The 26784-nt window shown below is 44.3% G+C and overlaps 10 protein-coding genes across 10 annotated transcripts; 5 read left to right on the forward strand and 5 right to left on the reverse strand.

Annotated features, from left to right (window-relative positions):
- Nucleotides 1-12: 12 nt before the first annotated feature.
- BYT42DRAFT_565807 (uncharacterized protein) lies at nucleotides 13-3220 on the forward strand. The gene is made up of 2 exons (XM_051567895.1): nucleotides 13-1406; nucleotides 1590-3220. Exons 1-2 carry the CDS (start codon nucleotides 183-185, stop codon nucleotides 2925-2927), a joined length of 2562 nt encoding a protein of 853 aa, XP_051424518.1. The 5' UTR covers nucleotides 13-182; the 3' UTR covers nucleotides 2928-3220.
- A 365-nt stretch (nucleotides 3221-3585) lies between these two features.
- On the forward strand, nucleotides 3586-4526 carry BYT42DRAFT_565810 (ribosomal protein S27a-domain-containing protein). Its single transcript, XM_051567896.1, has 3 exons — nucleotides 3586-3707; nucleotides 3782-4134; nucleotides 4208-4526. The coding sequence occupies exons 1-3, from the start codon at nucleotides 3605-3607 to the stop codon at nucleotides 4220-4222; spliced, it is 471 nt and encodes a 156-aa protein (XP_051424519.1). The 5' UTR covers nucleotides 3586-3604; the 3' UTR covers nucleotides 4223-4526.
- Nucleotides 4527-4761: 235 nt separating this feature from the next.
- Nucleotides 4762-6835, reverse strand: BYT42DRAFT_513517 (armadillo-type protein). The gene is made up of 5 exons (XM_051565183.1): nucleotides 6586-6835; nucleotides 6332-6520; nucleotides 6117-6248; nucleotides 5856-6044; nucleotides 4762-5783 (listed from the first exon to the last, which is right to left on the reverse strand). The coding sequence occupies exons 1-5, from the start codon at nucleotides 6793-6795 to the stop codon at nucleotides 4905-4907; spliced, it is 1599 nt and encodes a 532-aa protein (XP_051424520.1). The 5' UTR covers nucleotides 6796-6835; the 3' UTR covers nucleotides 4762-4904.
- An 844-nt stretch (nucleotides 6836-7679) lies between these two features.
- On the reverse strand, nucleotides 7680-7968 carry BYT42DRAFT_613038 (G-protein gamma-like domain-containing protein; the record flags this gene model as incomplete). The annotated part of the gene is made up of 2 exons (XM_051571695.1): nucleotides 7680-7794; nucleotides 7856-7968. The coding sequence occupies 2 exons, from the start codon at nucleotides 7966-7968 to the stop codon at nucleotides 7680-7682; spliced, it is 228 nt and encodes a 75-aa protein (XP_051424521.1).
- A 1452-nt stretch (nucleotides 7969-9420) lies between these two features.
- BYT42DRAFT_298683 (uncharacterized protein) lies at nucleotides 9421-10341 on the forward strand. The gene is made up of 2 exons (XM_051562900.1): nucleotides 9421-9440; nucleotides 9519-10341. Exon 2 carries the CDS (start codon nucleotides 9684-9686, stop codon nucleotides 10149-10151), a length of 468 nt encoding a protein of 155 aa, XP_051424522.1. The 5' UTR covers nucleotides 9421-9440; nucleotides 9519-9683; the 3' UTR covers nucleotides 10152-10341.
- On the forward strand, nucleotides 10342-11417 carry BYT42DRAFT_298684 (uncharacterized protein). The gene has a single exon (XM_051562901.1). It carries the CDS (start codon nucleotides 10531-10533, stop codon nucleotides 11140-11142), a length of 612 nt encoding a protein of 203 aa, XP_051424523.1. The 5' UTR covers nucleotides 10342-10530; the 3' UTR covers nucleotides 11143-11417.
- Nucleotides 11418-12721: 1304 nt separating this feature from the next.
- On the forward strand, nucleotides 12722-15181 carry BYT42DRAFT_565821 (cytochrome P450). Its single transcript, XM_051567897.1, has 10 exons — nucleotides 12722-12811; nucleotides 12890-13147; nucleotides 13230-13302; nucleotides 13390-13505; nucleotides 13608-13761; nucleotides 13824-14165; nucleotides 14230-14288; nucleotides 14376-14495; nucleotides 14553-14856; nucleotides 14926-15181. The coding sequence occupies exons 1-10, from the start codon at nucleotides 12785-12787 to the stop codon at nucleotides 15042-15044; spliced, it is 1572 nt and encodes a 523-aa protein (XP_051424524.1). The 5' UTR covers nucleotides 12722-12784; the 3' UTR covers nucleotides 15045-15181.
- Nucleotides 15182-15186: 5 nt separating this feature from the next.
- BYT42DRAFT_644072 (P-loop containing nucleoside triphosphate hydrolase protein) lies at nucleotides 15187-20700 on the reverse strand. The gene is made up of 6 exons (XM_051572629.1): nucleotides 20345-20700; nucleotides 20236-20279; nucleotides 19771-20140; nucleotides 19430-19699; nucleotides 17714-19359; nucleotides 15187-17638 (listed from the first exon to the last, which is right to left on the reverse strand). The coding sequence occupies exons 1-6, from the start codon at nucleotides 20363-20365 to the stop codon at nucleotides 15340-15342; spliced, it is 4650 nt and encodes a 1549-aa protein (XP_051424525.1). The 5' UTR covers nucleotides 20366-20700; the 3' UTR covers nucleotides 15187-15339.
- Nucleotide 20701: 1 nt separating this feature from the next.
- Nucleotides 20702-22899, reverse strand: BYT42DRAFT_565828 (phosphatidyl serine synthase-domain-containing protein). Its single transcript, XM_051567898.1, has 8 exons — nucleotides 22623-22899; nucleotides 22272-22522; nucleotides 22103-22213; nucleotides 21761-21925; nucleotides 21598-21675; nucleotides 21320-21475; nucleotides 21081-21226; nucleotides 20702-21023 (listed from the first exon to the last, which is right to left on the reverse strand). The coding sequence occupies exons 1-8, from the start codon at nucleotides 22732-22734 to the stop codon at nucleotides 20798-20800; spliced, it is 1245 nt and encodes a 414-aa protein (XP_051424526.1). The 5' UTR covers nucleotides 22735-22899; the 3' UTR covers nucleotides 20702-20797.
- A 1567-nt stretch (nucleotides 22900-24466) lies between these two features.
- BYT42DRAFT_613043 (uncharacterized protein) lies at nucleotides 24467-26662 on the reverse strand (the record flags this gene model as incomplete). Its single annotated transcript, XM_051571696.1, has 8 exons — nucleotides 24467-24492; nucleotides 24562-25687; nucleotides 25768-25854; nucleotides 25926-26033; nucleotides 26094-26126; nucleotides 26192-26266; nucleotides 26336-26448; nucleotides 26518-26662. 8 exons carry the CDS (start codon nucleotides 26660-26662, stop codon nucleotides 24467-24469), a joined length of 1713 nt encoding a protein of 570 aa, XP_051424527.1.
- Between the last annotated feature and the right edge of the window lie 122 nt (nucleotides 26663-26784).

Consider the following 26784-nt stretch of genomic DNA (forward strand, 5'->3'; position numbering starts at 1 on the left):
TTTTAACTAATACTTGTTTTATTTTTATTTCCTGCTTGGTATTGTTCACTTAGTGTTCAAACCTATCCTCCCATAACTCTAACTCTCAATCAACTCCATTCACTCTTGGTTGCCTAGTCACTTTACTTTGTACCACGAAACCATTGGAATTTGCTTACCATTTTCCCTAATCATTGTGGACGATGTCTGAGCCAAAATACTTTGGAGTTCCTTCGTCTCTCATGTCCTCCAGAAGGTCATTGAGAAGAAATTCCGCACCTACCATTGAACCTCTTGACGATAGCTACTTTAACCTGCCTGGCAAATCCACCGAATTTACTAGACCCTTCGATCTTCGTCAAGCTTCTCCGTTTTCACCCGTTTCTCCTATTTTGAACTCCCCTGCTACACTCTCACCTTCCTCCTCCACTTCCACTTCCGCCGCTCGCACGCACCAACACCGGCTCAATGCTGCTCAGGAACAACGTACGTACCGTGACAGCTGCCAACGATTATTGTCTCACATTACTGCCGTCATGGGCGTGTGTGATGACCTGCGAGAGAGACAAGCTTCCATTCATTATCCTATCTTGCCACGACCTAGCAACCGGCCCATTCCTCAACGTGCTCAGACATTGGCCCCTGCCATGGCGGATTATCATTTGGAAACAGCGTCTCAACCCGAAATCGGTCACGCTTCATCTGTTATTGAAGCCGTTCGACGTTCGTCCACTCAGACTGCACTTGAAACCAATAATACGTTTGCTGTTGTGGAAAACAATCGCCGCATCAACAATGAACTCACCAAAGAATTCAATATTTTGAATCTGGACTTGAAGATTGGTCACTCCGCCGCCGATATCAGTACCTTGGAAACCAAATCCATCGCCACTCTGTTGGACGATAAATTGTTGCAATGTACTCGCCATCTTGAAAAATTACATCATCGGGTCGCTGACACTTCATCCAAGGTCCTGGTGACCGGCGATTTGAATTCCGGCAAATCCACCTTTGTCAATGCCCTGCTCAAGCGGGAAATTCTTCCCATCGACCAGCAGCCGTGCACGAGCATTTTCTGTGAAGTGCTGGATGCTACCCTGAATGACGGTCTGGAGCAGGTGCATGCTATTCCTGATGTGGAAAAGTACAACCGTCTGGATCCGGATACCTATCACATTATCGAAAACCGTCATCTTTACAAGGTGATCACGGACGAATACGAACATTATAAAATGCTCAAAATCTATGCCAACGATGCTCGCTCCGCTCAAGAAAGCTTGTTGCACAACGGTGTCGTCGACATTGCCTTGATCGATTCTCCAGGTCTCAACACCGACTCGATTAAAACCACAGCCGTGTTTGCTCGCCAAGAAGAAATTGACGTCGTCGTGTTTGTTGTTAGCGCGGAAAATCATTTTACGCTTTCGGTGAGTCAACAATACAAAAAAAAAAAAAAAAAATAAGCCTCTTGCTTATTTTTTTTCCCCTCCTCCTTTTTTACCCCAAATTTCTATCCGCACTGGCATCCATGCGGCCCTTTTGTTCTTTTCTAACCTGCCCCTGACATGAGTCACTTGTACCACATGGTCCTAACTATAATGATGATGTAGGGTAAAGAATTCCTGTGGAACGCCGCCAATGAAAAAACCCACATCTTTATCGTCGTTAACCGATTCGATTCTATTCGCGATAAAGAACGTTGCAAACGTCTTATTCTTGAACAAATTCGCCAATTGTCCCCCGCCACTTATGCCGATGCCGATGACCTTGTTCATTTTGTCAGTGCTGGTCAAGTCGATCTTGAACTGGGTTCGCGCAAACTCGACGCTCCCGAATTTGCTCGCTTGGAAGAGCGTTTACGTGCCTTTGTTCTTGGCAATCGTACCAAGTCCAAGTTATTGCCGGCCAAGAACTATCTGGTCAACCTTTTGAAGGATATCAATGTATTGTCCGAAGTGAACCGATCCAAGGCTGAACAAGAGTATCAGGAGGCTTCGGAGGAATTACAACGTGATCTGCCCGTGTATGAAAACCTGTTGCGTGTCCGTGATCGCTTATTGCATCAAGTCGAAAAAGTGGCCGAATCTACCGTCGCCGGTATCCAGCGTCACGGCGTCGCCAAACTTAACACCGCCGTGGAGAACATTGGATCAGCCGTGAATAAGATTGAGTATCCGGGTATTTTCCTCATCTGGCAGTATGCTCAAGACATTGCCGATTCCATGTCGCAGAAACTTGGACGTGAAGTGCGTCAAGGCGAAGGATATGCTCGTCAGGAAACCTCGCACTGTGTGGAACGTATTCATGATATGGGCGTGGAACATCTCGGCAACTATCCTCGTACCGCCGATGTGGAAAAGATGCTGCTAAAAACGCCTCGTCGTATTACCATCGAAGTGGAGATGTCCGATTTCTTCGACCTTATCTTGGACGACAAGCTTTCGGGTTGTGCCTTGTCGGCTGGTGCAGTGGCCATGGTCGGTAGCCGCATGCTGTTTATCAAGGATGCGGTGTCCAGCGTGTGGAGCATGACGAGTGTTTTGAATGCGCAAAGCATGCGTCGTCTTATCGTGCCCATTGTGAGCATTGCTGGTGTCGGTGCGTTTGTGTACGTTGTGTCGGACATGCGCTATGCCGTGGAACGTAAACTGGTGCGCAAATTCAAGGCGGCCGTGCGTGATTCGGCGTATGTGGAAAGTCAAGGTCAACGCTTGGCCCGTGAATCTCGCAAGATGTTGCGCGTCGAAGGATGGGAAATCCAATCGAGACTGCAAAAAGCCATTGAAAACAAGGAAGCGAAACGTTCTGAAATGGAGAACATGGCCCACTTATCGCAAGAATCCATCGACTACTTTAATAAGATGTTGAAACAGTCGGGTCTTCTGTTGGACAAGGTCCACAGTGTGCAAATTGACAGCGGCATGGTGGCCGAGCCCTTGAAGCTTTGAGACTTTCTTTTTGCAAAGTTTCCTCTTATATCTCCAATCTAGATGTCCAGATTAAAAAAAAATGTCCCCTTTTTATATGTATACACCTCTCCATCCCCACATCATGGTGTGCTTCGTGGCGCGCTTTATTTTATTTTTCTATGTTCTTTTAGCTAGATAGATCCGTATTCTTGCTATCCCATCATTTTCTTATCCCACCATTGCTTATTTGTTTATCCCATTTATCTATTTTCTTTTTTATATTCTTGATAAAGGAAAAAGTTTCCATAAATCAGGACTCACTTCTTGATTAACTTGAATGATTGCCGCTTTTAGAAAGTCTAGTTTCTGCTCTTTAGAGCTGTACGCGCGCTTCTGTCTATTATCGAAAGAACAAGTATTGTATTCTTCTATATTAACCTTTAACCACTACTGTTGGTTAAAAGGTTTCTGTACCTTTTTTTTCCAATCATGAAGGCTTTCACTGTTTTGACCATATTTGTTGCTGCTCACAAACACAGCCGTTAATATTTTTTTCTTTTTTTTTTTTGCAGGGGCGGGGGATTAAACTTGAAAGACCCAAGCCACCGTGTAATTTGAGCCAATGAAATGGCAGTTTGCAAAAGTTTTCGTGAGCGCCAAAATATTAAGTCGAGTGGAGCCACCGGGTGGTTTTGTTTCCTCCTCTTTCCGTCGCCATGCAGCTTTTCGTTAAGTCTCTTGCGGGTAACACCCTCGCTTTCGAGGTCGCCCCCACCACCTCCGTTGAGAATGTCAAGTCCATGATCGCCGCTCGTGAAGGTAACCATTTCCGCTCCCGTTCCATCTTGTCCGTCACCTCCATCGAGCCAATGATTGACCAACTTGGGTTATAGGTATTGATGCTGGTTTCCAGTGCCTCTCCTTCGCCGGTAAGTCCCTCCAGGACGCCGAGGCTCTCTCCCTTTACGGTGTTCAGGACAACTCTACCCTCCACCTCAACGCTGAATTGTTGGGTGGTGGTAAGAAGCGTAAGAAGAAGACCTACACTACCCCCAAGAAGATCAAGCACAAGCGCAAGAAAGTCAAGATGGCTATCTTGAAGTACTACAAGGTTGACGAGTCTGGCAAGGTCACCCGTCTCCGCCGTGAGTGCCCCAACGCCACCTGCGGTGCTGGTGTCTTCATGGCCTGGCATCAGGATCGTCAGTACTGTGGCAAGTGCCATTTGACCTATGTTTTCAAGAAGGTAAGTTGGAGGATTCATCAGATACCAGATATACAATGAATCGGGAAAAACTTATATGGCTTCATCAAAACAGGAACAGGAGGCTTAAATTTTTGGTACCACTTTTTCCACACACACTGACGTCCACTGTTCACTTTTTTGTTGACAATTGGGCAAAATAAAGAACAAAAAACTCGACAATAGTTATCTTTTTTTTGGCTTATATGATGTATCATGGTTGAAAATATTATAAATGATTCTTCAAAGACATAGTATCATCAAAAGTGGTCTTGAAGTAGATGTTCTTGGATCCATCACAGGCAGTGGATTGTTTTATAATGATTTTGGCGCGTCAAAAAATCTCTGGACAGAACCAAGCCACCTTCCCAAAGAAAAAAAATTACCAGTCAAAGAATAGGTGCTGCAATACAACAGCGCATGCCCGAAAACCATCATGTTATCAAATACAACGCTTTGCCTACAATATGATCTTCAGAATTTTTTTTTATACCAGTTAAAAAGAGGATGCATCACCCAGTGCGCGTGGGATCAAAAGATGAGTGCATAAAATGGGGGAGGGGAGGGGGACAAGAAGCAGTATATTTGCGATAAAGGGGATGGAGGAATACAAAATAAAATGTACAATGGGAGAAAAAAAAAAAAAAAAAAAGAGAAGTCAAAATAAAACCAACAACGATGAAGATTCACGTAAAAAAAAGAGAAGAAAAAGGAATAATAATAAGCGGACCAAGAAGAGAAAAGAAAAGAAAAAGCAGCATGTTTTTGTTTCTCTAAGCACCAAAGTTGAAACCGCCCTGAGGCATATTGACGTCTGATTGGAATTGGAAACCGGCACCTTGTTGACCGGCTTCATTCATCATATCTTCTTGAGCATCGTCATCATTGAAATAGCGATCAATGATATTGTAAGCCTTCTTGTACACATCCGTGTTCTGGTGGTTCTGGAGTTGATGAATGATTTCCATGCCGCCACACTCCTCGATATATAAAGCGTACTGATTCAAACCCTCGGTATTGTTCATGCGTTCCATTTCGCCCACTTTCAAGATGTTCTCCAAACCATCCAACGCCACTTGGACAATGCGATTGTCCATACCAGTCAGGATATCACACAAAGGCTTGATGCAACCCTGAGACACAATGTATTGGATTTGTTCAGGTCGTTTCAAACCACCAGAAGTGGCATTCACAATAGCCCAGCAAGCCTCCTTGCGTGTCTTCATATCGGCGGTACCCAAGATGTGCACAAGCATAGGCACAATGTTGGCATCAATGACGGCTTGGATTTGACTGACATTACCGGCCGTGATATTGGAAATCGTCCAGCAAGCTTCTTTACGAATCGTTTCTTTGCTGCTATTCAACAACGCCGAAAGGGATTGAAGGACACCGCAGTTGATGACCACCTGAGTTTGTAAATCGTCGCCAGTCACGATGTTGCCCACAGATCGAAGCGCCGGTGTTTGCACCGAAGTCGAAGGATGATTCAACAATTCAACCAAACGACGACACACGCCGGATTCAATCACCACCTGAATCTTGTCATTGAATCCATCCGACAAGTACGAAATGGCCCAACAGGCGTCGATGAGTACTTCTTCGTCAGCGGAATAAATGAGTTTCGCCAACACAGGAAGAGCCGGTAACACCTAGATGATCCAATGGTGAGACCTTTTTTTTTTTTTCACACAAAATAGCCGATATTTCGCTACACAACGTACCATTTGCCAATTGGGAGGAGGATTTTTTCCTCGGCAGAGATTGGACAAGGTCCAAGTCGCGTTGCGCAACATGGACAGTTTGTTATTCTCATTGAGGATGGCCAACAAGGGAGGCAAAGCTCCGTTTTGCAACACGTAGTCGCGGCAAGCAGGACTGTCACCCGAGATGTTACCAAGCGCCCACACCGCCTGAGACAAGGAATACATGTAAATAACATTGGTTTCCGCTGAGTGAATGAAAACGCGAAAAAAAAATCTTACCTGTTCTTTGACATCCATGACTTCACTGCTGAGTAGTTCCACGAAAATAGGCACAGCCCCAGCTTCCACCACATACTGCGTCTGTTGCGAAGTGCCTGAAGCAATATTAGTCAAAGCCCACGCAGCTTCAAACTAATGAGAGAAAAAAAAAAGCAAGACGAGTGAGCTATTTGACTGCGCAACCGACACCTTTTTGTATTCAAAAGGGAAAGTACCTGCAACAAGCCGTGACGCGATCGTAAAAATTCGACAAATTTCGGAACGACATTGGTGTTGATGACATCCTGAATAGGAGGATTGCGTTCCTTGGACAAAAGTTTGCGAAATTTGGTAGTGGCGTCATACTGTCTTTCGACGTCGTTGGAGTTCACCGCTTCCACCCAAGCCGCCAACGAGGGTTGCGACTGCGGCATGACCGGTTAATAACTTATGGTACCGACAATCTACACTTCAAGAAAAAAAGGTTTACCTCTGTACTCATTTCGACGCCTAGTTCGTCTTCACTGTCAGACATGGACCCTGCTCCCAATGTGAGATTTCTGCGCTTGGACAAATTGTCCTCGCGTCTCTGCTTTCTGATTTCCACCGAATGCTTCTGTCGTCGATTTCGGACTTGATCGGCTTGAAAAGTGTCCTTGTTCTTGAACTGCTGTCTTCTTTGCTGATCAGTTTTATCCATGGCCGTCTGATATGAAGAGTGGGGAGGAACAAGCGGAAAGAAAAAAAAAAAAAAAGAGCAAAATAAAAAATCCCTTTGAAATAAAAAACCCAACTGTTTTTTTTCTCCACCGTGCCTTGTTCAAAGTCCGCCATGACAGGACGAATGTGAAGCCATCATTGATTGCATTGAATCCATGGTTTGGCTGCGACTGAAAATTTCCCTTTTTGCTCTCACTTGTTTCAAGCCGGATGGGTGCTTCATCTTTTCATTGTCACACGTAGCTTCAAAGTGGTATCCAAAGTAGAGACTCTTTATGAGAACCAACTATTTGGTTGTAATTTTTTTTACGAATAGGCATACGTACCACAAGAAAGCGGTAGTATACTGCTTGGTTGCCATGATGATCAATTTTAAGCCCTTTTTTGTTTTATTAATTTATAGGATCAAAACGCATTTGATGGCATCCAGTCGGTTATAAGCGCAATTCATACCAATCAAGGAAAGGATGGGAATCCAACCACTGTTCTGGCTGCTGTCATTGTACGTAGCCCCTTATATTCATTTCGTTTTTCCTTTACCCCAAATGGTATATTGTTAAGTGGGTGCAAGGACACTCAAATCATTGCTCCATCAAACAATGAAAGTCTATCAAGGGAGAAAATAAAAAAAAGTCACAGGGTAGCAACATTTTGATCAATTTTCAACAAACTGTTAGGGATTAAGGGGAAACAATACAACATCATTATAGGCTACGTGCTATTTTTCTTTTTTCTTATTTTTGATAGTGAAAAATGATTATGAGACAAAAAAAAAAAAAAATGGGGCTTTCAATGTTCTAGCAAAATTATAAAATATAGAGGAAAGAAAAAGGGAGACCAAACAAAGGGTACTGTTGACTGTAATTACATCATGGAACAACCACATCCGCCAGCAGGTTCTGCAAATGGGTCGGGATTCCGACTTCCCCATACCGATGGAATCATGAGATCTCGGTTGGTTTGGCAATATTCAATGAGACTACAAGAAATTAGATTCCGTTGATACTAAACCCCGCAAACTATGGGTCAAGTTTACTTACGATCGACTTGCTTCAGAAACAGGTATACGTGGGATTTCCAGTTGTTCTTTTAGTTTGTCATTGAGTTCAAGGATTTTTCGAAGCTTTGTTTCAGAGACGGTTTGTCGCACCATGGTAACCAAAAGGACAATCGGAGAAGAAGAAAGAAAAAGCGATGGCAAAGAGATGGGAAAAAAAGAAACAAGAACGGCGAGCGAGCGAGTGAGTGACTGAGTGTGTATGCTAAAGAGGGGAGGGTTATGGAGGAAAATAGGGGAGAGATCAAGGCCTTTGGGTCGCTTCGGGTCATGTGAATGGATTTTGACAAGCTCGTTGCCAGCCTTTGTGTAGCATTAAACTTCACGTCTCGGTGGGCAGCCGAACCCATCCCCATCCTTGATCTTTTTTTTTTTTTTTTTTTTTTTTTTTTTTTTTTTGCCCTTTATGACTTTCATATCTCTTTGCAGTGGATCAATAAAACCCAAGAATAAAGGGGTACCATCCTCATCTTAGGAGGATCTACATTCTTGTTGCTCCTTAATAAGTCTCGCCTCTCTTTCTCCCTTTCCTCCCCTTGATGCTTGTATGGGTATATTCAGAGACTTTTCTTTCATTCATTCGTGAACTTTTTTGCTGTGTCTTTGAAAGAGACTGATAGTCGCTTCTTTACCAAGAAATTGTGATCATGGATTAGCTACACACGAGGTTAGACCACTATTTACTCACTTGGTCCCTTATGGTGGTGGCCTTGATTAATTTATTTCACACAAATCCAATCAAGGTTTACAAACTACAGACCGCTTTCATGCCATGGAAAAAGAACAGTTTTTTTTCGTGTAACGCTAAAAAAAAAGTTATGCTGGTAAAAAAAGGTGCTGTGTTTTCCTTATTTGGATGTTAAAGTCGTCATACAACATGGTGCATTAGAAAGAGTTCAATCATTCTGCAGAGTCAGGCACTAGAGTCTTATAGTTTCGAAATGTATAACTTTGTGACCCACTAAGGCAGGCATGCATTGTAGTCTATCTGCCTTAAAACGTATTTTTGTTTTTTTCGAAATGTACGAAAATGTGTGGATTATGTACATTTGAAAGCTGTTCTATCAGTGGCTGAGGAATCGAACAAGAGTAACAGCAACTAAAGCCTTTTTTATTTAACCTCAATTATTTCTCCACTGTATTCAATATCCTTGTAGAAAAAAAAAAGAAAAAGAAAATAAAGGCAGAATTGTGGGGCCCTGATAAAGTATAAGAGGACCTCGATGATCCAATGTGCCACCTTCTGTTCTATGTCTGTTGTTCGTGAGAAGGATCCACCTGTTTCTACTGATTGAAAAACAAAGAAGCATTATATATAAAAGAATAGATTCTGTGAGGTTGCCGAGTTCAATTCTTTTGCCTGTAAAAAATCGTGGCGGGTGATGTTCGGGGAATCGATCTGACAATGCTCAAAATTTTTGTGTCCGGCAAAAAAAAAGAAAGCCACCGTCTGTGCCCAAAAATGGGACCTCCTCCTTCTTTGCACTTTTTTTTTTCAATTTCCCTTTTTCCTTACACATCTTTTTTTTTTTTTTTTTTTTTCTCTATCCAAAAGTGGTACTATTCCGGTACATTTTTTTTCCTGCCATAAAAAAAAATAAAGAGCATGGTATTTCTCACTTGTCACGGCTAACATCACCATCCAGTCTAATTCACTGTTTTCATAGTACCATCATCTATATAATTACGGTCAGTCTCCTCAACAACCTTCATCACAGGAATCAAGGCAACCATATGCATACCAACAAAGACAACAGTTCAATCCGCCCTATCAATCCCCATTAATAGACGCGCAAGCAACGGCCACTTCCATGCCACCCGGTTCCTCTTATGCTTATCTTCAACAACAACAACAACAACCACAGCAACAGCAACAGCAACCACAACAACCACAACAACCACAACAACAACATCAGTCTAATATCATGCCGCCGCAAATGAGCGTGTCTCCCAAATCAAGTCCCTCCATGCAGCAACAGTATCGAACATTTGGTTCGCCACAGCAGGATGGCGTTCATCCTCAAAATGCATCGCCGGTCATGAAACGAGCCACCAACGCAGAAGCTTACCATTCCATGCCTTACAATGCCATGAATTCTGTGCGACCTCTCTCTGCTTCCCAGCAGATGCCCATGCAGAAAGCGCGACAAGGACCTCGTTACGGCAATTATCCTGTACGTCACTTGGATTTATCTTTTTGTTTTAAAGTGCTTTTGAGAAAAAAACAGGACTTTTTGGCTGATACTGTCGTTCCACCCTGTAGTTATCACATGATATGAATGCCTATAATCCGGTCAATATCAGCAACATCGTTCACAATCCGGCGACGTCGTTGCCTGATTTACCCACTACGCTTCCTCCACTAAGTTCCACCATGTCCAGTGCTACCAGCGCAGCGCCATCCGCGGCGTTGGGGTCACCCACATTTAAACAATCACCGGCCATGATGACTAATACTGTCCGAGGGCGACCGCCTTGGAACGAAGAAGGAATGATGTTAGGGTACGTTATCAGTGTGAACTAAATACAGGGAATGGCCCAGTGGTGATGAGCGTGAGAGAAAAATAGACGGGGAGGGTTATTTTGACTGACATTTGGGCATGGCGTGAAACATTTAGTGCATCGTCCCCTGGACCCGTGGCTTCCAATCCACCGCCAATGAATGTTCAAGATCCGTCCATACTAGCACAGGTGTCCACCAAACCCGGTGATCGACGTGGCATGCAGTCTTACGAAACTGAGGAAATGGCGCCCATGTCCAACGATGTCGCACCTTATGGCTGCGATGTGCCGGGATGTTATGCTACGTTTCCAGCTTCCAACGGTTTATTTTACCATATGAAGAGTGCGCATCCCAATCTCGAAGGGGTGGAGAAACCTTATCGCTGCGCCATGCCGAATTGCGCCAAACGGTACAAAAATATTAATGGATTACAATATCATTTAAGAGAAGCCAAAGGCTCGTCTGGTCACGCTCACACCATCGAAGGAGGGATTGTTGGAAAACCGTTCAAATGTCACATACCAGGATGCAAAAAGGCCTATCGTACCGCCAATGGCCTAGGATACCATCAACAACATGGCCATAACATGACAGTTTTGAATGATCAAACCAGTGCACAGCAACAACAACAACAGCAGCAACAACAGCAGCATCAGCAGCAGCAACAGCAACAACGACAGCAGCATCAGCAGCAGCAACAGCAGCAACAACAGCAACAGCAGCAATTTCGAATGAGAAGGGAAAAATGGTTATTGGATAATGTTTAAACTTGGGTCTATTTTTCTTTTTCATTTTTTTAATTCTATAAGGGTTTCTTCCCATTTGTAATTTTTTCTTTCTGTTCTTTTTCTCTTTCTTGGAAAGTATCCATGATCACACACCAACATCTATACATATTTACACATACATTTTCCTATTCCTTACTCGGAAATGATTGTCTGTTTGATTGCGATTATCAATAGACTGATTATTATATCATCATTGTGCCAATGTTCATATTCAGTAAAGTTGTGGTAGTATTAACCAACGGATCATACGCTGGCAATAAAGCTTGTCATGGAATCACGTCACAAACGTTTCCCCACTTTGCCGGTGTGATATGCTGCAAAAAAAGCATTGTCATCGAGATTGTCACGGGGCCGGTAATCTTCTGTTTCTTTTCTTTCAAGGGATCAATAATGCCTTGCAAAGCCAGTTTTCGAGCATTTCAAAACATTAACTATTGCTGAACTACAAAAGTGCCCAAGATATCGCCATTGCCGGAATCTGCTACGATTTGGCGAAACCAAAAACATCGTTGTATTGCTGTGACCGGAAAGTAGGAATCTGTTGCTGGTTTCATATAGGTCTCTTTGTCCCCTTTTTGTCAATGCAATCTGCAATAAGCATCGCAGCTGATGCTTGCAAAAGATAATGTGGACTCACGTTTTATTATGCAGAGAGGATACGGATGGACGCCCTGCTGCTACATATCTACTGCAAATGATAACGCAGCGCGTGCTTAAATTGCGCTTTGCTACCTATTTGCAGCTCTTTTCCTCAACTCGGTGGTTTAATGTAACCCTAGGGTAAAATAGTGTAACCTACTGACAAATGCTGTAAGGTGCGGTGCAAACCTGTGTTACAAAAAATTGAAGCAACATTTTTAGTCGCGAAAGTGGAACAGTCCTTGTGCAGTGGCGGGTTGTAGAATGGAGTCAAACACAGCTTACCCAATGACAGGGTGCTCTATTAAAGGTAAGGGCCATCGCGCCCAAGGATAACTCACTTAAAACAGCAATACAGTAACCGGTTTTTGTTTGTGTTCCCTTTCACAACATTTTCTACCCTGGGGACTCGTCTTCTTCAACAGCCTCTATCTACATGGGTTAGCTGAGGATCACGGCGACCAAGATTGAGTAGTTGTTGTCGAGCTACAATAGAATGTTCTGTTGTTATGGATGTATACCTGGAGATAATTCATTAGATCGCCGGCGGTGGCATGCACCAAAACATAAACTCTCTTTTTTTTGCCGCCAAATCCTGTGCACCAAAATGGATAATTATACAATGGCTTTTTTCCCAATAATTGAAGGGCAGCATTCGAGATGTCGGCCATGGTCCGAAGACGACGGAAAAAAATGACCCAACACAACCCTAATTGACGGTGGGGATATGATGTTGCTGCTAATTTGGATAAAGATGCATTCACGTACAATAAAGTGGATAAAAGGTCAGTGATTCCTTTTCTTTCCCCTTCTGAATGCAACCAGGAACACCAAAATACGGTCAGTCCACTGACAATATCGAGGATTTTTATATGCCGATCACTCCGATCATTTTTCCTTCTTCCCTCCCTACTACAATTATTTGGTTTTTTTTTCCCATTTCCCTTTGTTCCTTTTGCAACTCCTTTTCACTTTTTTTACAATGAATAGGAATCACGGCGATCTTGATGTAAGCCTTTTAAGTTCATAGAAGGGAAAAACCCAACAATGAAACCAACATCTGAAACCAATTTCCATGCCCATTTAGGCTCTGGTTGACTATTATACCACCTATATACTGTCATACAGCAAACAAACAAGATTGATTACGCTCGGATGTGTTACCGCCTGTGTGTTGCTATGTCGTGTTATTTACAATATCAATCGACCACCACCCCAGCTGAGGCATCTTCCATACATCTCTTATTTCGATCTTATCAAGTCCATCCTCATGGGTGAATCCGTGTTCGAACTTCGGCAAAGAAAGGTGCTTCCCATCATCGACAAAGCCAACGGGCTTTACCTCGTAAGTACTGGTTTCTAAGAGCTAAAAGACAGTCAATGCAGGATTGCTCTACCAACGCGTATTCATATATTTGACTCTGTAGCAACCCATGCGCTCAGGATGGACACTGTTCAGTACGAACCCAGGAGCCAATAAAGCGATATTGACGCAGCCAGGTAGGACAACGTTTCGATCATTTTGAATTCCCGATCCCGAAGTCCCCATTGTCTTACCATCGTTCGCTCTGTACACGGCACGAGTAGACCGTATTCAGAAAAAGCAAGGGTTATTCGGGTCAAAGTTCTCGCTTGTGGGTCGATGGCTCGGGGGCAATAACCTAGCCACCCTCGAAGGAGAGCATTGGAGACGTCACCGAAGGGTAAGCAAGCCCACTCGTTCATTCAGCTACCTATTTTCACTTTAATTTAGTTTTTGGCGAGTCCGTTTGAAAAATGTATTAACGCCTGTGAGTTTTTTATAGGTTGCGAATCCGGCGTTTCATCGGACCATGCCAATCAAGCTCTTTGGTCAATTGGCAGAGAAAATGTTTTTGGCTATCGATACTGCAGAGCCCATTGAAGTAACGGAGATCACGTCGAGAGTGACCTTGGACGCCATTGGCATTGCTGGTTTTGGTAAATCTCATTAGTTTATTGTATTACCCGCCTTCGGTGACACTGACCGATGGGATGTACAGGTTTTGACTTCCGAGCCATTACGGATGCTGATAACGAATGGGTCACGGCCTACAAAGAAATCAAAATGAATATTGTTCACCCTTTCTTTGGCGTCTTTCAGTCCTTTGATCACCCCCGATGGTTTTGGCTTTTCCGCAAACGTGCCGTCGTCCACCAACACATGACCAAACTGCTCACGCTCCTGGACGGCATGGTCCAGCAAAAGCGTAAATTTATCAGCCACATGACCGACGATGATGAAAAGGACTTGTTGACATTGATGATTGAAGCGGAAAAGAATGGCGAAGGGTATCTCTCGGACGAAGAGTTGCGCACAACCATTTGCGGCTTCTTCCTTGCAGGTACGGTAAACAAGGACACTCAGTTGTAAAAAGCAAACCATGCCAACCGAGTTTTTTCTTGCAGGTCACGATACAACGGCCAATACATTGGCAGCAATTATCTACCGCTTGGCGGTCAATCAGGTCAGCTACAATGATAGATCGAAATTTATCTTTTCTTTCTCTGAAAGGGAAGGCATGCAATATTCACAAAAAGTTTTGTTTTACCAGGATGCTCAACGAAAAGCCCGAGCGGAAGTGGAGGAAATTCTTGGATCCGCGCCTGAAAATGTGATACCCAACGTTGACCAACTCAAACAGTTGAAATATACCCTCAATGTTATCAAAGAGGTAAGAGTGTATCAGCCTTGATCATAGAAAGATCTGCCTCGCTGACTTTGACATCAGGCTTTGCGCATGCATCCGCCTATTTTTACCTCGCTTTCACGTCGTCTCATGGAGGATACCGTATTGGCGGGCCATGTCATCCCCAAAAACACGCTTGTTCAAGCCGACATTATCACGACCCAACGCAATCCTCAGTATTGGGATGACCCCGAGGCTTTTGAGCCTGATCGGTTCCAAGTGAGCGAAAGTACCAAGAATGCCGAAGCTCAAGGCTTGGTGTGGTCGCCGTTTGGTTATGGCAGCCATCAGTGTATCGGTATGAACTTTAGCTTGATGGAACAGCGGGTGATTCTGGCCATGTTGTGTGAGTACTTTCTGTGTAAATGCGATGGGATGATGCAGAAGCTAATCCTTTTTGTCCGTTAAACTGTAGTGCGAAAATATGAATGGACACTACCTCCCAATACCATGCATAAAACCGATCTGCGAACATTCGGATATGGCATTGCGCATCCCAAGAATGTATATATCCAATTCAAAGCGCGTTACTAGATCACGTCCATCGAACAAACCGGCAAAATTTTTTTGCTGATGATTTTACCCTCTTTTACTTTTTCTTTCGTTGCTATCCCCTTTCCAAGCCATTCCTTGTCTCTCAATAAAGTGTGTAATAGATGTCTTCGACTACGTGCATGCAGCGGCAACGATCGCGTTGTATGTTTGAAAAACTTTAATAATATGAGATGAGATATTGGATAAATAGTGAAGAGGAGTAAAACAATCACACCTTTGGGGGTACAAGGAGGGTGCAAAATGAGGAGATTGGATAAAAAGAAAGAGAGAGGAATTAATGCTGGTCTTGTTCATGTTTGGCTTTTGCAATAGCAAGCAAATCTGAATATTCGCCACTACGTTCACACATTTGTTGGAATACGCTGCCTTCGGTAGTCATCAAACAATAAGGCGTGTCGAATTCTACTACTTTTCCGTGATCGAGAACAAGGATGCGGTCATAGTCCGCCACGGTACGGATACGATGCGCAATACACAAGAGGGAAGAATCCACGAATTCCTGACGAATGGTTTGCTGAATGCGGTGATCGGTATCAAAATCGACGGAGGACGTGGCTTCGTCCAGTACAATCAGGGCCGATTTCTTCACCAGGGCACGCGCCAAAGCAATGAGCTGACGCTGCCCTTGGGACCAGTTGTTTCCGTTTTCGGTGACAACGGCGTCCAAGCTGATACTGCTACCGTCATCCATCAAATGGGCACGTTTCAAAGCAGCATTCAGTTCCGCATCGTCGTGCTGACCGAAAGGATCCAGATTGGAGCGTAAAGTACCGGAGAACAATACAGGGTCTTGCGGAATAATGGTCAATCGCGAACGCAAATCTTCAAGACCAATGCTGTGAATATCGACTCCGTCAATCACAATGCGACCTTCCGTGGCTTCCATGAAACGGAACAGAGACAGCGCCAGAGTCGATTTACCGGAACCCGTACGACCGACAATGCCAATCTTTTCACGAGGCCGCGTCTCAAACGAGATGTTCCTCAAGACCGGTGGGTTCTCTGGAGCGTATTGCATGACGAGATTTTCCACCTTGACCGCACCACTGTGTGGCCAGCTGGGCGGAGGACACCGTTCAGGGATGTGGGCCGGCGGTTCCTGGTCAATATCCAAATACTCGTGCACACGTTCGATCGCATTCATATTCATTTCATTCACAGCATACATGCGGACCACCCACAACACGTGTTGGGTAAAGGTAAGAGCGTAACTGAGGGACAAACCCGCTAAACCCGGCTGAATCCACTGACGAGCCGCCAAGAGCACCACACCCGTACAAAAACCGACAAAGGCGCCGAGCACATCCACACGACAGTGCAACCATCGGTTGGTCGCCCACATCCAGATAAACGGACGGTTATTGCCGTCAATCTTTTTAAAGTTCTCTTCCATGAATCGGAACTGACTGCCAAACGCACGAATCGTCGACACACCATTGATACTTTCGTTGAACTGAACATAGATGGGACTGCGAGAGACGGAATTCAGGCGTTTCAAATCACGAGACGTACGAAGGTAGTACGATCCAATACTCCAGTAAAGAGCGCCAATCAGGATGCCCGGCACAAGGAAGGCCGGCGTGATCACGCTGACAAGCGCCACGACGAAAACGGTGGCAATAATGGAATACACCAAAAGTGAGAGCGATGGAGCGATGGCTTGATCAATCGTTTCAAGATCGGAAGAAAACCGATTGACAATACGACCCACGGGTGTAGTATCGAAGAAGCGGACCTTGGCATGTAAAATTTGATCCAACAACTGAGAGTGGATGCGTTTCGAGGCACGTAAGGAACCGACAAACAGAATCAGGGATCGCAACGTGGTCATGACCAAGGCGACCATGCCAATCAGGAAATAAACACCGAGGTAGTAAGCATCATCGACGGATGAGATCTTGGCGGTCCAGGATGTGGACGTTGCTGGGTTCACGTAAGCAACAGAGAACGCCGCGGTGTCCATGGAACCGAACCGAGTGGTAGAAAAGGCGCCCATCATGTTACTCGTCTGATCGTAGGCGGCCGTCCAAATCTTGATCCAGTAATCCTGACCCACCGTGAATGCTTGAGCCAAGCAAAAGAACAACAAAACAGCCATCCAAAAGATAAATCCGCCCGAGGCACGATAGTAGGTAGCATAGACGGCAGCCGAGACACCGCCTTCTGCACGTTGTTCGTCTTTGGTCAATTTACCGGCGCCGTCCTTGTGCGATCGATCAATGGTCTTAGGTACAACGGGAATCGGACCCTCCACGGCCGCTTCTTCCTTCATATTCTTGTGATCTTCATCACTTTGCACAATTTCGTCACCCAATACACCGCTTTTAATAACCTGCTGAGGGGTACCACACGAGGCCACCGTACCATCTTCCTGCAGAGCCACCACGTAATCAGCGCCCTTCATACACAAGCCAACGTGATGCGTGACCAAGATAATCGTGCGGTTCTGCATGAGTTCGCCCGTTAGACAGTTTTCATACAAGTGCTTAGCAGTGTGAGCATCCACAGCGCTGAGACAATCATCCAAAATAATGGTTTCGGCTTGCGAGTAGACAGCACGCGCAATTGCCACTCTAAAAAAAACCAGCAGATCACGCCATCAGCAAAGAGCCCCCCTAGTATTCACTCGGTCGGATTTCCAAGCTTACCTTTGTTTCTGTCCACCACTGAGGGTAATACCTTTTTCGCCGACTTCAGTCGAATCACCGTATTCGAGAATTTCGAGATCACGGGTTAACGCGGTCATGTACAAGATTTTATGGTAGCGTTCTTCATCAAACGGCAAACCAAACAGGATGTTGTCGCGGATACTGCAGTTTTGCAACCAAGCTGTCTGAGCAACATAGGCAATGCCCGAGACCGCACCACCCAGAGGACTGCGTGAAGTGACGGGATGACGAGGCAGCACAGCCGCCCCCGATACACAATAGGTTTCACCCAACAGACTGGCCAAAAGCGTCGTTTTGCCGGCACCAGTGGGACCACACACAATGGACAACTTGCTCCGGGGGAAAGAGATGTTGAGATTTTTCAAAGCAAGCTTCACCGGTTCAGACGAGTTCGCAGAAGGTTTGTCCCAGCTGAAGCTGGCATTGTTGATAAACCCAATGTGGGTATTCGTGGTGGGTTGTTGCATGGACAGGTCCACTTCATCTTCGGCCAAAAACTTTTCAACACGACCAAGTGACACTCTGGCTTGAAGGACATAGGAGATGATGATAGGCAATTCGTCCAAGGCACTCTTGAAGGTATTGAACAAGGCCAAGGCTGTGAAAGCCGTCGAAGCGGTTAAAACGAGTTCTCGGGTATAGACGTAAAAGACGGTGACCATGATCAGAATAGGGATAAGGAACCACGCATTGCCCATCCACATAAACATGTAAAGTCGGGATCGGATCGCTTTCAGTTCAACATCACGCGCCGCGACCACCCGTTGTCGAAACTGATTTTCCCAGGCAAAGAATTTCACGATACGAATGGCGGCCAACAATTCATTCATCAGCTTGATACGCTTATCGGTGCACTTCATGACGTACTGATGCGACTTTTGGAATCGACGGCTGAGGAAATAGGTGACAGGCTGAAGAATAAGCATGACCACGACACCATAAATAGATGCTTTACCGAGCAACTGATACAGACTCCAGATACAAATGACGATCTGCAGAGGAAAGCAGTACACGTAAAAGATGTAAGCGGTAAGTTCGCCCATCTTTTGAGCATCCACGGACAAGAGATTATTGACGTTGCCTTCGGTTTCCTTGTCATCATCGTCGGTTTTGGAGGCGGCGGCACCACTTTCATCTCGGCGACGCAACGATTTGCTGAACACTTCACCCACCACAATGGATTGAATACGAATACCCAGGGTACGACCAATGTACAGCGCCTGCTGATAAGCGAGCGATTGCAAACTGGAGGTGACAAACAGGCCAAAGACATACAAGTACGCACTGGAGAGAGGCACTTGGGCGGTATCCTTTTGTTCAATGAACTTGATGATCTTGTTGAGGTAGTAGGGAGGACCAAACATGACGACGGACCACACCATACAATAAAAGAACTGATACGTTAGCGCCCGTCGGAAGGTCCAGAAGATAGACAATGCCATGGACTTGGTGCGATGAGATCGGTAAGTCATCAGGGTATCCTTGGCTCGGTTTTCCGCAGGTAATTCCAAAAGATCCTGGTCGTTCAACGTACGCTTGCTTCCTTCCTTCATCATGGCATTGGTCCAAGTGAACATGAACTGGGAATAAATGGAAGCCCATTTCTCACCCGACATGATGCGTCCCTAATAGCCGATACTCTTAGTTTCGCCTTGGTTTTCCAAAACTCCTCTCACGGCATGGTATCATACTTACAGTTTCAGTGATAATGGGTTTCTCCGGGGCATGACGTTCCTCATTGATAACAAGGACCAACATCAGTGAAGTAAGGGAAAACGAGACTAGAGCAAGGCGGTACTCGAGCCCAATATTCTCCAGTCCACCCAATAAATAATTGGAACGCACATCAATCAAAGCAATGATAAAGCTGCAAACGTAGAGTCCATTGAGATGATGGCAAAGCATATCAGCCAATGATTTGTAGCGACTAGATACATTGGCAAGAGCAAGTATCAACGAGTAACCCTTTTTTTTTTTCAGGCAAAATCAATATACATCGCATTACAGTATCGATCCGACTCGTATCTATCACTCACCCAAAACACCAGAGAACTTGTGACGATACCAAAAAGATAGGGATCGGTGGTATCGCTCAATTTGGCTAAACCCATCTGTACGTATAAAACGATTTGCGCAACTGCCAACGCCACTCTTGCCAAGTTGTACACGGACCACCTGGAGGTCACCATCTGACTTTCTGCTTCGGGCGTGAGTGTGCTACTGCTGCTTGAAGAGTGATCATCAGCAACATCCGGTACGGTGCCGTAGGATGGCATGACCGAAGGCTGACTTTTCAACGGAGCATATTTGCTCATGACGCATCGTCGTCGCCACCGAAATACACCGATCAGTGCCATGATCGCCGAACATGCCATGATCGCATACGGTAAGTAAGCGTCAATATACCTAGCGAGAAATGCACCAAAAAGGTTAGCCCTCATGATACTTTATCAAGAGCCATTGTGTTCCTCCGAAAAAATAAAAGATATTGGTGTATTTACTGTTTTCTGAAGCATGGCGTGAAATCATCGCCTATCCAGGGATTCTATCATAAAGTTTTTAGCTATTAGCGTTATTCCGATCCATAGACAGAAATGACAGCTAACTTACATATGGGTTACAATGATCCATACGCAGTATGTTCCCTGGTAAATCGGTATCAATATATTAATTGGAGTAAGGAAAGAAGAAAAAAAGAACTTTAAAAGAAGAAGGAAAAAAAAAAAATTAAGCGAAAAAAACTAGGAAGCACAAATTGAGGACATTCAAATGTGCATTCAGGGTCAGTTGCACTTGAGCAGGAAAAACCATCTACCAATCGATAAATTTAATACCCGCCATTGCCCATTTCAGGCAGTTCTTGCCGTTTTCTTGCGCCATTTGTTCGGACTTGAACTTTAAAAGCCTGCCCGAGACGATGGAGAAAAAAAAATTTGGGTGTTGCAAGAGCAGAAAAATCCTTTTTTGGTTGGAAAATGGGGCATGGCGCGATGAGAGAGTAATAAGCTTTTATATATGTTTTAAAAGGTAATTTTTTGGTTTTGATTCTAGATAGAATACAAGTTATTCTTCCTTGACCCAATGTTCCTCTTTTCGTACCGGACGAATGATAAATCGCCATACGGGGAAGATGACGAGAATGATGGAAAACACAACAGACCATGCGATCTTTATGGCCATCGGAGCGGGCGTGGTAAACTCATTCTCCGCGAATTTCAGACAAATCAAGGTTTCCGTCATGATATTGGCAATCAACAACCATGCATGGACTCCTAAACGTCGTGTATTTCTAGAGATCCAGTCAGCATTCCGTCGCCATCAGTACATGAATCATAGGATCACTTACTTGTCCGAGATGTATTGATACATATCTCTTGCTCCGGGCAGAGCAAACAAGAACAGGAGGATCAATCGATAAGTGTTCAACGCGTGTTCTGGTGGAACCCATAATAGATATTTCAGATAAAAGCAATTAAGTTCACACTGCAAAAACTGTGGAATATAAACGTAAGAAATTGCCGTATTCTCTCCATGCAGATCGATCCAAAGGTCACACTTGTTTTTTTTTTCTTGTTTTTTTCTTACCACTGCAATCAGGAATAAGGTTCCAAAATAATTCTTGACGCTGCTGGTCGCTTTGTATTCGAACCGGGTCCAATCATGTGGCGTGAACTGTTGCACTGCCCGTTTGGCTTTCCCTTTCAGTGACTTGATTTGGCGGAATTCAACCCAAGAGTATTGCTACAAAAATGAAAAATCCCCAAGTTAATCCACCAGAAAAGATCCATCCATTTTTTTACCATGACGGGAGACGCCCTTCTTTCATATCTACTGTTCCTTGAGAACCTCTTTAGTTTGCTTACCTTCATCTCAAAGTATTGGCATGTCTTCATACCAAAATAAATTCCAATCCAGTTACACAGTAATACATCAAGAACCCACTACGAACCGCAGCAAAAAAAAAAAAAAAAAAAAAAAAAATATAAGTCTAAGCATGCTTTCTCGTTGTTGACATTCACTACTCACATGATCCCACCAGCATTCGGCAAAATTATTCAACTGATGCTCCAACGAGTACTCCAAAGTCTCGAACGTGATGGAAAGAATCCAACATAACCAATTATCTCGCAAGATCAACGCTTTACCATACCAACCAAAAGCATGAGCCGCCACAAAAATATCCAGTTGATTCTGCGTCCAATCAAAAGTCAGTTTTGTGTTTGCTTTTTTGACATCCTTCCCTTGAGCTGATCCATCCCAACATTCTTTCCCTTCCTCCCTCTCTGTCCTTCCTTCCTTCTTTCTTCCTTTCAACCCATCCACTCTTCTGCTTTACCGATGTTGTACCACTTTTCCTTCCAAGCGTACCTTGATATTATCCCACGTCAAATCGCAACAATCAGCATAACTTCGTTCAGGTAACGGTTTGCCCAAATCGGGATCGTAGTACGTCATGAATTGACGTGCATCGTCCTTGTTCTAACCACCCATTATTAAAAATGCCAACTCTTCCGATCCACTATAATTTGAAGCTTACCATGAACAACATAAAGACCAGTAACAGCTGATAAAGTACACTCAGGGCAAGAATGGCTCTCCAAAAGGGGACACTCGGCCTAAGGAACGGGCCGTCACGGAATTGGATCATACCGATAAACACGAAACAGCAAATGGCTGCTGATATGCCGAGCTTCACGCTTGTTTCTGTATCCTCATTATTCGATCGAATGGCTGCATAAAACAGCCATGCCAATGATACCAGTAATGCAGTCAGGGTGTGGGGATGATCTAAATGAACAATGTGAGTACTTCATCCGGCCATGGATCAAGTCCATAGTTTTGTCGTAAACTATAACGACATGAGACCATGGGCGAATTGTCTACTCACAGAGGATTTCGTCGGATATCTCGGAAGACGAGTCGTGCCTGGAGTGGACCCCATGGTAGGCATGTTTCTTTTCCAAGGCTTCAGGAGGGCTTGATTCGTCCTTGGCCAGCATGATTAAAAGAGAAAACCGTGATCAGGTGGATGCTCCAAGTAGAGGATCCGATATTACGATCAATAAGATAGGCAAAAAAAAAAAAGGAAGACACTGTGACTCTTCGCGTGATAAAAAAACAAAAATAATAATGGTTCGGTTTTGGCACACACCAGGGGAAAGTTTTGATCTGCGATGGCCGACAGTTTCCTAATCCGATCCTGTGGATATTCCAAATGTCCTTGCAATTTAGAGATTCATGATCAAACCACATGATCTTTCTTTACAGGTTTAAAGTTCTATAACCCACGAAAAAAAAAAAATACTTTGAGGGAGGATCGGCACGCCCTTGTCCTCCGCGTTTCCAACATTGTCAAAACATTGAAAAAATAAAAAAGCCGTCAATCATCATGGTCCACTGCAGTCTGTGTCTGTGTCAATACATTCTATAGTACATTATACTTGAACTGTTTCTTTGTAGACAACAATTGCATTTGTGCCTGATTTTAGAGCTTGTCATATGACCATTGTCATCCCATTGCAGCATTTTTCATAGTGTATCAGAACACAAATTCCTTTATAAATCATCAGTATTTCTTCATTATCGTCTTTCTTTTTGCCTACTGCACTATATATCATATGTTCTGAAGAAAAAACTGGAATTGTCATTATGATTCTTTATTTATGATGTACCCAGATTCAATCAGCTTAGTTAATGATGAGCGAAGCCATGGTAACTGATTTCCATTTTTTCTTTGATATGGTTTAACACTTTTCAAACACGTTTCAAAACTTTTTACCGCATTGCGTATCGTGATATTGTCCTTTTGCTTTTTTTTATGTGTAAATGACTGGATAAATTCAAGGTGAATCTTTGGTATATTTAATCAAACCATACAATACCGCTGGGTATTACTTATTGAGCTATGATAGATATCAGAAATCATTTTTCAGTCCCACAGATCTATCTTAAAACGAAACCACAGCATGTCAAATCGTATAATGTCCAGAGTGTGCGCTTGAAGATTAATTTGTCCATGCACTGACATAATTACTCATACTGTCTTTGCTTGTATTTCAACTTTTGTGTCAAAGAAAACGATTAACTTTGTCCATGGCAACAACAAGATACACCGAAGCCATAAAAAAGATGTCGCACCGATCAAAAGATATCCTTCCCCAAGGTTTGGGGCAACTGATGCAACAAAAAGCCGCTGTCCATGGTCCGTTGAACACCACGTAGGTCTATTCTTTAGATACGATGTATGCATAGGGTGTCTTTCTTTATTTTTATTTTAGTCGAAAAATACTTACCGCCATGATGACGGTAGTGGAAAGACAAGTTTATAAGCCAGCGCTGAAATTTTCACAGTGTTGGCCCATAAATTACAGATCGTTGTTTCTCACCACACCATACAGTATTTATAACTTGTAAAGCAGATCTTTATACGATGCATCATTGAACTTGACATGATAGCAGTTCCAATACAATATGTAACATAAAAAAAAGTTCGAGTGTTGATGCTCAGTAGGCTGGAAAATACGAAACGATGGTGATGGAAAAGGTGTACTGTAGTAATATGGGTTTATTGAATCATCTATTCTGGTAACACGTTTCCATGTGTAACTGTCATTTCTATTATAACGGGACGTTGATGAATAGATGAAACAGCGAACAAGGGTTGCTGACCAAAGAAAAAGCAAAGGAAGAAATACACTGTTAAAGCGACACTCATCTGACTGGAGTCGATGCTTATTGTTGTAATTGTACATAGTTTGCTGTAAAGATATTCAGGTGTTAATTCTTATTTCGGTTGGCAATATGGAATGATGAGCGTTTTTTCTTACCTGGGAATAAGCCAACGGATTTACCATCGGGAGCCACGCCTTGCCACCAATCTTCACTGACGAATTCGATGTGTGTGATCACTTCATTCTCTCTAAAAGAGATCTCGTTATCTTCGCCGGCCTCGTAATCATAGAGTCCCACCGCGGTTTGCCCAAAATCTTCCTTAGCAGGAGTACTGGGAGCAGCCGCTGGAGGAGTGGGTGCGGGAGGAGCGGCAGGCGCAGCCGGTGGAGCGGGCGCAGGTGGGGCAGGAGGAGCAGCCTCTGGTTCTTGATGTTGTTGTTGCTGTTGCTGGGGTGGTTGTTCAGCTTCTTCCAAGAGTTGGACATAATTGGCTGGGAACAGGCCTTGCTTGGTATTATCCTCACTGACACCAAACCACCATCCTTCATCGACTTGATCAATCTGAGTGACCACTTCGCCTTCCATCAATGACATTTCATTGGATTCGCCCGCTTCGTAACCAAACAACACAACGGCACATAAACCTTGACCATGCTGGGCCATTGAAGCATCTGCAGCCACGTTGGCCGCTTTATGAACCGCACGATCCGCCGTGTCATCCAACTGGCTTTGCAATGATTGTTGCTCCTGCTGTTGACGTTCAGCTTCGCGTTGCAACCGTTCCTCTTCTTCCCGTCTTTGGTCTTCCTCTTGTTGCTGCTGGAGACGACGTGCCTCGTCTTCCTCCTGTTGACGTCGTCGTGCGTCTTCTTCTTCTTGTTGTTGTCGACGTCGATGCTCTTCCTGTCTTGCGGCTTCTTCAGCTCGTCGTTGCTCCTCTTCATTTGCACGTTGCTGTCTTTCCTGTTCTTCCTGCTCCTGTTGACGACGGCGTTCCGCTTCTTCTTGGTCACGGCGTGCAGCGTCTTCTTGTTCGCGACGTGCTGCTTCTTCCTGCTGACGACGTTGATTTTCCGCTTCCATCTGCTGTTGTCGCTGCTGATCGCTAGCCATATCGCGTTGTTGTTGAACGCGAGCCGCTTGTTCTTCACGTTCACGTACTTCTCGTTCTGCTTTCTCACGTTCCGCTCGTACCGCCGCAGCACCGGAATCCTGGGCCTGTGAACCCCATCGAGTGGTAAGACGCTTGGGTGCCGTTTGCACCGGTGTATAGTTAGTTCCCTGGCATAGGAATCGTGAATGAGTTACATGGACAATAAAAAAAAAAGCGCACCATCTCACTAATGCCGTCGGCCACTTACCACGGGAGCAGGCATGTTGTCTCTGGTCATGGCTTCCTTTTGCATGGATGCAATATCAGGAATCTGCGTCTTTTGATAAACGGAACCCTATTGTATAGCATACATCATGAGCTTCTCTTTTTTCTTATCGAACCATGCAACCCTTTCACTCAACTTACCACGGGTGTCACTGCTGGCTGCGGTTTGCTTTGCTCTTTATGCACACTGTATTTGGCTCCCGAAGATTCACTGACTCGCTTCATGATAAGCTCAGGTTCCACATCGGCCTAATTCAACATCCAGCTCAATACACATGTCCAAAAGATTGCAGTACCTAGGATCTGTACCTCATCACGAGCATTAATTTGCACATGGAAACTCTAAGAGAAGCAGCCGTTAATTGAAGTCACGTCTTGGCATAACAGTGGTTCACAAGAAAATTTACCTTAAAGAACTTGGATACATCATTCATGTGGTTATTAAAGAAAGCTTTGCGGGTCTCAGGAACGCCACTGCCACACTAAAAAACAAGATGAGTGTGAGATGATGATGACTCGTTGACAAACTGTCGTTTCTTCTCGTTTTTTACCCAAGCAATAAAGACAAACTTTGGCAACTCCGTATTGGGGTCAATGACGCGAGTGTAAGCAAACTGAATTTTGCCGTCGGCAAATTCTTCGGTCAACTCTTCGAGACCGTCCTCTAAAAGAAGTTGTATGGGAAATGGGTGAGTCTTGGCTTACGGATATCGAGGACAAAACGTCTACCTACCACCCGTTGCTTGAACACGAAGGTCGCTGGTGCCTTTGTCGTAGGAATAGATGAGCCAGTTTGTGGGGTCATTGTTGTTCAAAACAGCCTGATATGCTGCTTCGAGATCCTTGCCGTGCGCGTTGAAATTGACTTTGAAACTCATGATGGATTCAACAAGAGAAAAAAACAACCCTAAGTGAGCGACAAAAGGTGGGTTTTTCATGGAAAGCTTGAGCGGTGTTTTAAATCGACGTCATAATCACTGCTCGGGACGGAACTTTCAAG

The sequence above is a fragment of the Radiomyces spectabilis genome (assembly GCF_025331425.1).
Source record: "Radiomyces spectabilis strain NRRL 2753 chromosome Unknown BYT42scaffold_5, whole genome shotgun sequence".
NCBI classification, from domain to species: Eukaryota; Fungi; Mucoromycota; class Mucoromycetes; order Mucorales; family Radiomycetaceae; genus Radiomyces; species Radiomyces spectabilis.